The sequence below is a fragment of the Platalea leucorodia genome, assembly GCF_965183815.1.
Source record: "Platalea leucorodia genome assembly, chromosome: 3".
NCBI lineage: Eukaryota > Metazoa > Chordata > Aves > Pelecaniformes > Threskiornithidae > Platalea > Platalea leucorodia.
In genome coordinates this window covers 68052821-68064934 of record NC_138825.1, presented here as the reverse complement: position 1 = coordinate 68064934, position 12114 = coordinate 68052821, and the positions used below count along the sequence as shown (strand labels likewise).

The following is a 12114-nucleotide window of genomic DNA, read 5'->3' as shown; positions in this document are numbered from 1 at the left end:
AGCATCACTTCCCTTTGTTTTATTGCTATTATGTGGCTTCCTGAATGTCACCTCATCTTATTTTAAGGGGTTTTTTTTGTGTTTACAGGCATTGCTTCTTCTGTTGTTGGAGTTGTCATTGCTGAGGTTATAGATATGTTGGTAATTCAGATACTAGTTTCCAGTTGCATAATAGGTCCTGTATTAGAAGTGGGATTGGGAATGCCCTTACTCTGCCATGAATTCAAAGCAGCTCACCGCTTCGCTTCCACTTCTAAGAGGCTTTGTCTCTGATGTGACGAAAGTGAGAAGTCAGCACGGGGAAGAGGAGAGAGTCTCTCAGATCATGAGGTACCCATGCACAAAGGGTTACTATAGCACCTTGACCGCTACCTGCACATAATAATCTGCATTAGCAACCAATGTACATTACTCATTCTGTTAAAGGCTTTTTTCCATCTTGTCTTAACAACATTCTTTTTCATACACCACGGTGTTATTCCTTCACTCCCTCCCCCAAATATTTCCCAGGCTTAGGTTTTATTTTCCCTTTTCCAAGTAGTAAAATTATTTTACTACTGTCCCCTACTTCTAACGTGGCTTCTTCTACATCTCCAACAGGACAGCCTGTAGTTATATTGAATCTGGCATTCATTGGACTGCTAAAAATTGCACACAGGTGAGTGGGAGTAGAAAGCAGAGCAATAGGGTTTCCAGTCAGGGCAACCTACAGAAATGTCAAAGCTAAAGAACAGGAGCAGCCAGAAACCTGCGCAAGAAAGGGAAAAGAAGGGAAGAGGCCACCTACACTTAGAGCAAATTGAAGTGTCCACATAAACACAAAATAAGTTCTTTTATCTTTGCTGTGAAAGGGTCCAGCCAAAGGGTGCCAAACAGAGGGTACAAAAATCACCAGATGTGCTGAGCCTATGCCATGATCTGTGGACAGGAGTGCGTGAGCTGTGCCCATTCTCTGAGCCAAGCGAAGCCACTTGAGAAGCAGTACATTAGCTCAGGTCTGCCCCTCCACTACGGTCCAAGATAGCCAGAAAATTTGAAGGCAAAGTAAACTACTGCTATCTTCAGGAGGAAAAAAAATGTAAAAAAGTATATATAAATATATATATACACACAAGTGGGCTGAGAGAGAAAAAAGGGTAGGACAATGGCACAACAGGCAGATACAGTACTCAGAAGCAGGACTGGCTTGCTCCTCTCCATGCAGAGAAGCAGTGAGAAATCAAAAAAGCGCTACTCCTCAGCCATGTTTCGGGCTTCCAGCCTTGCACACGCTGAACACTAAATGCTCAAATAATCTGGAACACTTTCCAAGCTACCAAGGTGCTATTCAAACCCTGTTTTCCCTGCAACTCTGAAAGGCTAGCACAGTACCATTTTGCTTTTTGTTCACCCTTCACAATGCTACCAAAATAGCAGCTTCAGGTAATGCATCTTACTTGACGTTCACAGTTCCCCAAGCAGCAGCTGACTTCGTGTAAGCAATGAAACACTTCCACTTACAGCCCAGGCTCCTGACTAACACTGGTAAGAGTTGACCAGAACTGGCTGTTTCTCCCTGCCCCGACAGTGCTGCAGTGATGGCCAATGCCATTTGAACTTCTCGTGATACAGACATCAGAAGGTAGAAAGCTGCATCATGCAGTAGAAGGCTGTGTCACAAGCAAGAATATTATCATGAATGCTATGATAGCACCGGCACATAGTAATCTTAGTAATTTTTGGTACCAGCATGGCAAAGGTAGATTTGCCCAAGATTAACCTACGACTGTGGAACTCTATCTGTAGCAAACATATTTCTCCCCTTGCTTCAATTTATTACTCCAGATTCAGATAAATAAACTAATATTCTTCAAATACCAAACTAGGGGGAAAAAAAAAGGAGAATCAAGAAAGAGAAAGAACATTTTCTCAGAAGGCAGCATTTTATATAGCTTTCACTGGAGTTTGGTTGCGCTATACTCAAAATAACAATCTGACAGATTTTCTAAAACTTTATTGATACCAGTAAAATACAGGCATTTGACACATACAAGCATGTAAAAAGATACACTATTCAAGAACAAAGGAGCTTTTTGGAATTCCATATTACATGGAAACGGTATGGCAGAACAAAATAGTGTTATAACTTGGGGGGGAGCACAACCAACTGAATATCACTCTACATAAACAGGTATAGCAGCTGGCCTTGAAGGTGAAGTATATTTTGTGCAAATACAGCAAGTAATCTTTTTTTTAAATGTTCTGTCTTTCACTACCCAAAGGACACAGAATAAGTCCATCTGTTAATGAATGAAAAACCAACACATAGATGTTACTCATATATGAAAGTCATTTCTATTACTACAAAAAACTTACTTTTTCTAATCTCGTGCCTAAACTTCCTGATTAAAAAAATGGCTTATCTAAATGTACAAAAGCACTGCTACACTGTGCATTATCTATAAAGCCTTCCCTGCACCCCTGCTCTCTTCATTTTATACCAAGTGAAGTGTACTTGAGAACAACAGGGAACCCTTGGAATTAGTCAATAAATTGATTAATGCACTGTACTGAGCAAGCCAAATAGGATCAGGATGTTTACAGGTGTTCTTTAGGTAGACATTAATTGCACTGCACTAACAAGGTCGGCTTCTTTCTGTTAAAGACGCTACTAACACACAATACAGACAAGAAACCAGCCACAAGGCTGAATAAGAAAAGCAGTAAAATACGTTTTTCTGATCAAGGAAGTACTTCAAATAAATTCAGCTCTGTAGTACATTGATAAGTTAAATAGGAAACAAGTACCAGTCAACTTTTAGAAGTGTATGAAGTGTGTGAAGACTGAAGTATGTAAGGAAGAAAAAAAATTCTCTCAATCACCTTAAATAAAACGTATCTATGCCATCACATATAGAAATGCAAAAGGAGGAGAGACAATCAGAATTTCTGAGCAGCCCCAAACACAGGTTCAAGCTTTTACATTTTATTTCACAATGTAATAACGTAGATAAGCTTTCAATGATCAAACTTTAAAACCACTACCTTCCTGAATTGCATTTGCCAATCCATGGACTAGTCAATAAATTCCCTCGCGCAGAGTTTCTCTGATCTATTACCTTTATTCTGGCATTGTGAGCCTTACAGCAGCAGCAAAACCTTGACAAGTCAGTTCTCAACTGCTCAGTGGACTGATAAACTTCGTTAGTCTCTCTATTAAAATAGAGAGACCCAGAAAGCATTCTGTTTGAACTTCACCCTTCTGTAGTGCAAAACAGCAAGTTGGTGCATCGTGTGTGGATCAGCGTCTCTGTGGAAGAGCTCAGTAACCCAGGATGTGGTGAGAGCTCTCCGGTTGCTCACCGAGCTCTCGTCTTTCCAACACCTCAAGAAACACCCAGCTCTCACCAGACACTGCTTCCTGGTTAACTTTTGTCTGACTGTACCCATACACATCCACATAATTTAAATTTATTCATGGGTTGGTAGTTTCATTTCTACAGGAGAAAAATTCAGGTTTAAGGCCAAAAGTCTCATCTATATGACCTCTACATTACAGCTTTCCTTCCTGAGCCACCTTCATATGAAATCTATATTAAAACACAAATTTCATGACCTTCTGGCTACCCTCTCTCATTTATACACTTCATAAACGCTTACGTTGGTCCTGTACTGAAATTCATTTTGGGTCACACAGGTGATACAAAAGCTATTTCCTTTCTGTACAAGGCAGAACTTAAATAGCGCACAACTGACCTTCCATATCACAACAAATACTCAACACTATTTGTACAGGAAAATTAAGTTGCACGCAAATCTAAGGGTGTAATTTTCATATTTCTTCAACATTAGGGGGTTGCTTCAACATTATCTCTGGTGCCCCAGAGGTTTATACAACCCTTGTACCCACCCACACCACCAGCTCCCATGGTCCTCATCAGCTGCACCAGTGTAACATCTCTTTTTACAGCTGCACAATGAACTGGGTTAACAAACTGACCCATGCTGCATACTTTTTTCCCCCCCCCCCTCGGTTATTATTTTCAGTCCACAGCAGTTCACAACCACATGCACATCAGAGCAAGTGGGAAGACACAGCAATGTGAGAATGCCTCTGGGAATGATGGGACATGGGAATGAGCAGCCAGAGACATTCTGCCTAAAACCCATATAAAAGAAATTACCATGAAAGTGTGGTCTAAGATTACTTGTCAACACACTTCCTCCCATCTCCATTGCCTTTCACCATGTATGTTCTCCATTCTGAAATAACTGTGTAGTCTTCCACCAGGGGCCAGAAAACATCAGCCTAAACCAGAATATGTAATCTTTTACTTTTCAGGAATGTTTGGTTTCTTTTCCTTTTTTTCAGAGTAACGAATTTTTTTTTTTTTTTATTCTTTGAAAAGGGGCAACATGTAAGGTCATATGTAATTTCTGCAAAGTAAAAAAAAACTGATTTCTGCGATACTCTTCACTGTAAAAAATAAAGTTTGCATTTGGGAAACACACTCTAATAATACCTAGGAACATCTTTAGATATTTAATCTGTTCTCCTTTAGTCATCCTAGATGACAAGTGCAACTAAGGACTTCCCCCACTACTGTTAATTTATTTTCCTCAGAGTTCTAGAGAACCAATTAAAAAAAATTAGCACATATCCAATCCGGGCACACTATCCATCTGAGAGATCAGAAACAAGATGTCCATCTCAGCACGTCACTATTGTCCACTATAATTTAGACATTCTTCAAATTGCATTTGTGTCCAGGAGGGTAACAGCCCTTACATTAAAAAAGCTCTTCATTAAGTGGCTCCCTGTCATGCAGTCCATTACAGGCTCTCATGCCCTGACCCTGCATAGCCTCAGAATAATGCTGCTTTTAACGACAAACCAAACAGGGTAAATAAACTATCTTTTCTATCTAAGGGTTGTTTAAAAAAAAAAAAAAAAAAAAAAAACAAAACAAAATCAGTAAATGTATTATTAATATGGATAAAACCACCCCTTTGCACATCCCCAGTGATATAAGAAAGCACTATTATTTACTTTAAGTTTTCTGGAAAGCAAAGTTACCCATACACAATGAACAGTCCTCTAAAATAACTGGAAAAAAAAAAATCCATAGCCAAAACTGGATTTCATCTTAATAGCCTTCTCTAATTTCTATCTTGTATAGTATAACATATAAAAATCATACACCTGAAAACATAATGCATGCTCTAAAGGTTTTGCTTCAACATATAGAAGACGTCTTTCTTCAGAGGTACAAAGACCATCAGGGAAATACTTTGACTTCATTTCTGTCACCATGTCTAGAACCTTGCTTCACATAAAATGCATATCCACAGTTGTGGACCATTTCTACATAAGGAACAACTCAAGAGCCTTGGACTGTTCAACCTAGAACGATGTCAGGAGAAAGGTGTGTATTTTATTTAAAAGGTGTTTCAAAAACTCAATGGGTTTGAGAAGGTGATTAGGAATTGGCTTTGCTCATGTACAAGAAGCCAACACGTATCAAACAGAAGTCATGTGCAAGTTCAAAACAAGTAAGAAGACCTGAATCTTCCCATGATTTGTAACAAGGGCTGGCACTCTGTTATAGGACATAGCAGATACTAGAAGGCTTCAAGGAGCCCACAGACAGTAACACAAAGCTGAGAGGGCAAAAACATAAATTCACTGAGAACATCACGAGTAAAGACTGTTTCTGGTTGAGGAAATTCCTAAACGCCAAACAGCTGGAATCTGGAAGAGCGCTCAGGGCATGGTCACCACTCATTTGTCCTACCTCTGCATTCTTCCCTAGGCAACTGCTAATGGCTGCTCTCAAAAACAGCAGACCTTTAGCTTGATCTAGCACAGTCACTTTTATATGCTCTTAGAAACCTAATGTTCAACATTAGGTGTTTTCCAAGGTTTTAATAAGTAATCCAAAGGTTTTATCGTGTAAGCTGCAGTTCAAACAATTTACAAGTTTGTATTTAAAGCTGTACGCAAGCACCTGCTCTAAATGTTCACTTTATTTCAAAATTAATCATTATGTACTGCATTTATTTTTCCCATAACAGAAGATAAGTGGCTTTTGCCTTTGCTCATAATTTGATAAATACAATGTAGGTCAGTATAAAAAAAAAATTCTGAAGTTGCATTAATTGCTCAGAGGTAATTACACTTGCCTTACCAATAGTGTTTACTATTGCTATACCTGCAAAGTGGTTTCCATTAGGACAAGTTTTCACATTTTCATAGCACACCAAAGCATGTGCCATTAGGTCTGAAATTTCCCAAGATTTATCCTCCTCCAAAGCACAACATTGAGTTAAACCCTGCCCTTGAATTAAAACTAAAACATGAACTCAATTGTCAAGTTTTCCTTTTTCCTATTTTTACATGTCCTTTTCTCTTTTTCTTTTTTTTTTTTTTTTAAATAAGACTTTCTGAAGCGACTATAGACTAAAAATTGACATTTGAAAATTGAGTATAATCCTTTATGACTACAATGGTTCTGGGTGAATCTGGTAAAGTTAGAGCCCTGAAAGCCACGTTCTCAGCATAAAGGTGTTATCTTTTTAACATACTGGTAAAACAGTGCTCCTTCTGAGACAAAGCTGTACTGCAATATGTATTTCCCTTACTAAGGCCAATGCCAGGACACTGTATTTGATTCCAGAGAGATGTAAGAGACAAGGTCTCCAACGAGGATGTCAACACATGCATTAAGGAGCCTTGCGCATAGCTGAAGGATTGTAGAGCCCGAGAAGAAGAGACAGAGATAAAACAGTCCCTACCACCTCAGTTTCTGCACTGCTCAGCTTTTCTGGGCACCTCTTCTCTCCTCTCATTCTCTGACTGAACAGGAAAAAGTGGGCTGACTCTGGTCCCTGTAGGAGGTCCCTGGCTTCTACAGGTTAGAAAACCCAGCATTTTTCAAAGTGAAAACACCAGTAGTTTAATTTTACCTATACCTTCATTACCACATCTTATTCTACTTGGATAACTTCTTCACAAGCAGTGGGCTGCTTTCTAACCTACAGTTTTAACAGTAATCAGTCAGGGTCAGCAATGTTAAAAAAACTGCACAGCAGATGATTGCACACAGTTATTTCCCTTCTGCTTTTGCTTGAACCTCTTGCTGCTCCGCTTCCTGCGGACGCACCGGAGGAATTCAGTGCTCATTTTAGAACTGTGTTACATTCTTAGACTTAATTTAAAATCATGCTATTTTAAACACAAAAGAGCTTAAGTATTTAGATACAGAATAGATCTTCAGAATCTGAAGACTGTGAACTTCTTAAGGGCAGCTCATCAGATGAGACTGCTCACTTTTAGTCTGGATCACAGTTACCAAACATCAAACTTTTAAACACTGGCCCAAGAAGTGTAGAATTCTAACCAGAGGAAGAAAAAAATAATACTCAGAGCTTCCTCTGTATCTGTTTTGGACTATCTCTGAACCATTCCTTTATTCTGCTAGATTTTATTAAGCAGCCACAGTTCCACATACAGATGTGAAAAAAGAACTTTCTCCAGAAGAGTCCACGTGCTACACTCAGAGGAAAAAGGTCTGTAGCAGAACTGAACAGAAATCAGGTAACAAAGTCAGAGAGCACTGTGTCAATTACCTCTGAAAACTGCCTAAGGATGACAGGTATGTTATATGGGAGAAGCAAGAAGATGCTATCTTGTCATTTAGATTCATTCAAAATACAATTCCTCAAATTTCTTTCTTCCTATACAAGGTGTGCCTGAAGTCTGAGAATACAAATTTTTTTACAGAATGGTGCTTCCCTCACAATTAAAATACCTCCACCATTTTAACAAACCACGTAGACTCTGAAAAACATAAACTGAAAAGTAACTTAATTTCTGCCTTCCTAGGAGAGATATTATTTTGAATTTGTTAATACAAGACCATCAGCATCATGAATGCTGATGCTTCAGGGCTTAAATTTACTCTTCCATATGTGAACTTGAAGGACCAAGCAGTCCATTAAATGAAGTGTTGCCTAATTAACCTATTTTGTAAGATATGGGGCATAGTAACAGCTGCTCATATCAGTGACTCCAAAGCAGGGGGAACCCAGTTAGTTAGCACTTAAGAAGTAAAATTACATACACTAACCACCATTAATAATTCCCAAAAATATATATAAAGCAGGGAAAGGAATGGTGCAGAGGTTAGGTTACTTCTGTGTGGCAACATTTCCCACTCCTTCTCCACACATACCTCACTTCACAAAACCTTTCAGATACAAATAAAATAGCCATGACCTTTTTTCCTCCTCTGCATGATTAATTACTTAATGTACTATTAATTGGAAAATGTAGCTGAATTTCAAATGCTTTCATTTTCTCAGCATATCATGCTGTCTGAGAAGCACCGATTAAGCTGTTCATCAAAGGTGAGCAGGCAAGGTCATGTAGGCTGTACCTCTTCAGTTATTCATTACCTGTCCTAAATAGTAATTAACAACGGCAATATTTCCATAAATCAAAGCTTTTCTGATTACCTTCAGATGATGAGTGGCTGGGGGGAGGGGAGGGAAGGAATCAGTGTACGGGTTTTTGCAAGTATCCTTTTTTTCCACCATTTGTTCTAATGCATACCTGAATAATTCAATCAATACATCAGCTGTCATTTAAGACACAGAATTTCACTGGGAGTCAATAAGAATTCCACGCAGAATAAAGAAGTTATGACTTCTTTTCTCCCTTCCCTATCCCCCCCAACTTTAAAGGGGGATTTGATCTAAGACAGTTTCTCAGTTACCAAGATTGTTATATTTGTTATTTTTGTTTCTTTTTATTACCTCCATTATCAATTTTAAAGTGGAGACCACAGAGTACAGCCTTGAGGCCATATTCAGTGAAGCTCCGAGTTTCTTAATACAGAAACTTATCCCTTTGGTATCAGGGGGTGCTGGTGGCAGTGGTTCTCACCTTGAGGCATCTCAGGCGGCAAATAGTGAGGCTCTTGAGCACTGACATGTACCCAGTCGAAGTCATCGTACAAGTCTTGGTGGTAGTCACAGGGTCCAGGACCATCATCGAATGTACATCCCCCTAGGGAAAAAACTTGTTATTAGTTTATTTAAAAGCAGAGATTTTCCAAGAGTCAAGCAGAGGTGTTCCTCCTGGGCACACCACAACTACGGAGCCCACGCAGCCTATGGCACCATTCACAGGCTTGCCTGCACAAAGCTAAAACCCGCAGGCAGCTCACCCATCAGTGTTCCTCTCTCTTTTTAAAATGTCTCTGCTTCACACAACCCATTTCCCCCAAGAGCACCTTCTGTAAGAGCAGGAGATCATAGGCTGAATCACTGAGCCGGAGCGAAACCTGGCCCAGTGTCTGCATGACAGAAAGCAACAGGCTATCCAAAACAAGGGGGAAACAGAAAATAACGGACTAGGCTCAAAAACTAAAAGGAGTAAATCACCAATTCCAATGCACTGAAAGCAGAAGTAGTCCAAACACTGACAACGAGGATAAATATTGTGCCCAAAACAAAAGCAGTCAGACAAGATAATTAAAATTAGTTAGAAATTAAATAATTGCTGAAGAATGAATTGGATAGTCTTGCTTTATTAAATCAATCTAGCATAACAGAACACAAATTAAAGGCGCATTTTCAGGGTCACACAAACAACAGATATGAAAACCTTACAACAAAAGTTGTGAGGAAAAGTGACAAGGAGAAAGAAGGGGAGAAATGTAAAAGATGGGGGGGACGGGACACGACACGACCCACAACAAAAAATTCCTGTGTAACACAAAAATGTCTGCCCTGTCTCATTCAGTAAGTTTTTTATTACATTCTTCACTCAAGTCAATTAAGTAGGCTGGGAAAAAGAGAGAAGAAAACATGATGATGATGGGAAGACATCAAGGTTTGAGACAGAAGAAGTGAAGGAATCAAAAGAGCCTGGTTGAAGAAAAAGTAGAGCGTAAACACAACAAAATACAGACGTCACACATAGAACTCTGCAGCATCAGTTCTCTCCATTCATGGTACAGTCCTTGAGCGTGCTCTCCCTGCTCAAAAACAAAAGGCATGACCAGAAGAGAGTGAAAGAGAAAACACAGTGTATTCATCTCTATTTAAGCAGTATTTTTTAATCCAGAAAAGAAGTTACATAAGAACTCAAGAATGAGATTATAAACCACAACTGGAAATCAGGGGGGATATTTCTTGCATCCTCTCCTCTGTGTCCTCAGCAGTTAGGGCATATCAATCCAATCAAAAACCGGCGTTCCAACAAAAACACCTCTTGTTAAGAAGACACCTCTAGAATAACAGGAGCATATGTGATGACTTCATTGTGAATACAAAATATGGGACAAGTACTGCGGTCCCCAAGAACAAACAAAAAAAATCCTTATTGGTAATATGGTAAATTCTAGTGTCACCGCACAATGAGTCACCACCACTCCATCAACAGTGAACACCCTCCCATGCCTGTCAGGCTCTCACCAGCCCATGCTACACCCCAGAGGAGAATGGGCTGGAGGGAGGAAAGGGGGAGAATAAGGACCATGAAGAACTACAGTCTGTGCTCGTTTCTGCCCTCTCTACAAGACATACATGGCCTGGAACTAGGACTGGCCAGAGAATAAGGGAAGGAGGAACGGGCATGTGTGTCACCAAATTGAAGATAAAAATATTTTTTGCCTACCCAAAATGGAGTATTCAAATGTCACGTAACAGGCAGAGAGTTTGCAAAAACAGTGCTCATATTTGGGGAAGGGAAGTCCGTTCTACCAAATTTCATTAGAAAATCTGTGTCCCAAACTGAGATTATGTTTCCTCTTCAGTAAGAGACAACTCAAATAATTTCCATAGTTCTGCACAGGCATTTGTCGTTTTGACTAAGTGACAGAACAACCGAAGTTTTAGCTAATTCTACCTCCCTAAAAACCACTGCCAGATACTCATTCCAAGGCACTCCTAGGAGCACTTGTTAACCAGTGCTTTGGCTGGCAAGGATAACACCAGGAGAGAAAGCAGCCATAAAACCTTAAAACTTCATGTTCAGCTCCATGTTAGCAAAAGCTTCTCAGATGTTACCCTGTGACAACATAAGCACAGCAACAACAAAAAAGCCCCCAACATTTCATACTCTGTACTAACTTGGTTACTATATCAGTGTTACTGTCAAAGACTGCAAGGCACGAGAAATATTTGTGCGTCAAAGAAACATTTACGCCATTAAAAGTCCCAACTCCAATGCCCTATTACCACCAAGAGACTTTTCTAATTAACATCTATCATGATAAAGCCAGAAAGGCTTAGAACATAAATCTTGGTCTTTGATTTAACTTATAATACACTGCTATGATCACTCTACAGCAAAAATGTACATTTCCTTCGACATTTAATTGATAAATGAATAGCAGTTTCCCTTAAAGGGAAGTTATCACTGTCTGCTGTCCCAGCACCAAAATGACATATGGCTTTGAAGCACATGCCTGCAGGGCACCCATTACCTTTTTTAATGGTTTAAGTGCCCTCAGTATATAAATTTAAACTACCAATGAATCTTGTAGACTCATTTGGAAGATGAATGTCCTTAATTGCTTGTCTTTGTGCCCACTATTAATTTTAGTTATCAGGGTTCTGATTAGCAATAACAACGTGCCTGTTAATACACAGCAAGCAATCCAAACCTCCTTGTGCATAGCACATCACTACTGTGTCCACAGAACAAGCAAATGTCCATTTATCGCACGCACATGAACAAAGTTTATCAGGACGGATTATCAACCCACTACAAAATCCACCGTATAACAACTGCCTAAACCAATGGCTTCCTCTCAAGGAGCACATCTCCTCCTCTTACCAACAGATCGTGACATTTCAAGGCAACTAAAGTAAAAGCCAATGCTGTAGTGATTTATCCAGTACAATGTGACAAGACAGACTAAGCATTTTAAACCCCATGTGGTCTACTCCTTATGACTTAAAAGCATGAGCAAATTTGGATCTCCCCTTCTCTGTTTTAACAGTCAACTGCCTGCGTGCTATTTCGGTAACTCTGGGTACTAACAGACAAACCTAATGTAGCATGCTGTGTGGAAAACACAAGGAGAAGAGACGATGGGTGGATGAAACCTACAGTAATTTATT

The 12114-nt window shown here is 39.5% G+C and overlaps 1 protein-coding gene across 2 annotated transcripts in view; it reads right to left on the bottom strand.

Moving 5' to 3' along the window:
- Positions 1 to 12114, bottom strand: part of PTPRK (protein tyrosine phosphatase receptor type K) — a gene marked incomplete at both ends in the record, with an annotated part of 415598 nt that overhangs the window by 316915 nt on the left and 86569 nt on the right. For both annotated transcript variants that reach the window (XM_082305949.1, XM_082305950.1), the window contains one exon: positions 8927 to 9049. In XM_082305949.1, coding sequence (XP_082162075.1) covers positions 8927 to 9049 — 123 coding nt within the window. The remainder of the gene's footprint in view (positions 1 to 8926; positions 9050 to 12114) is intronic.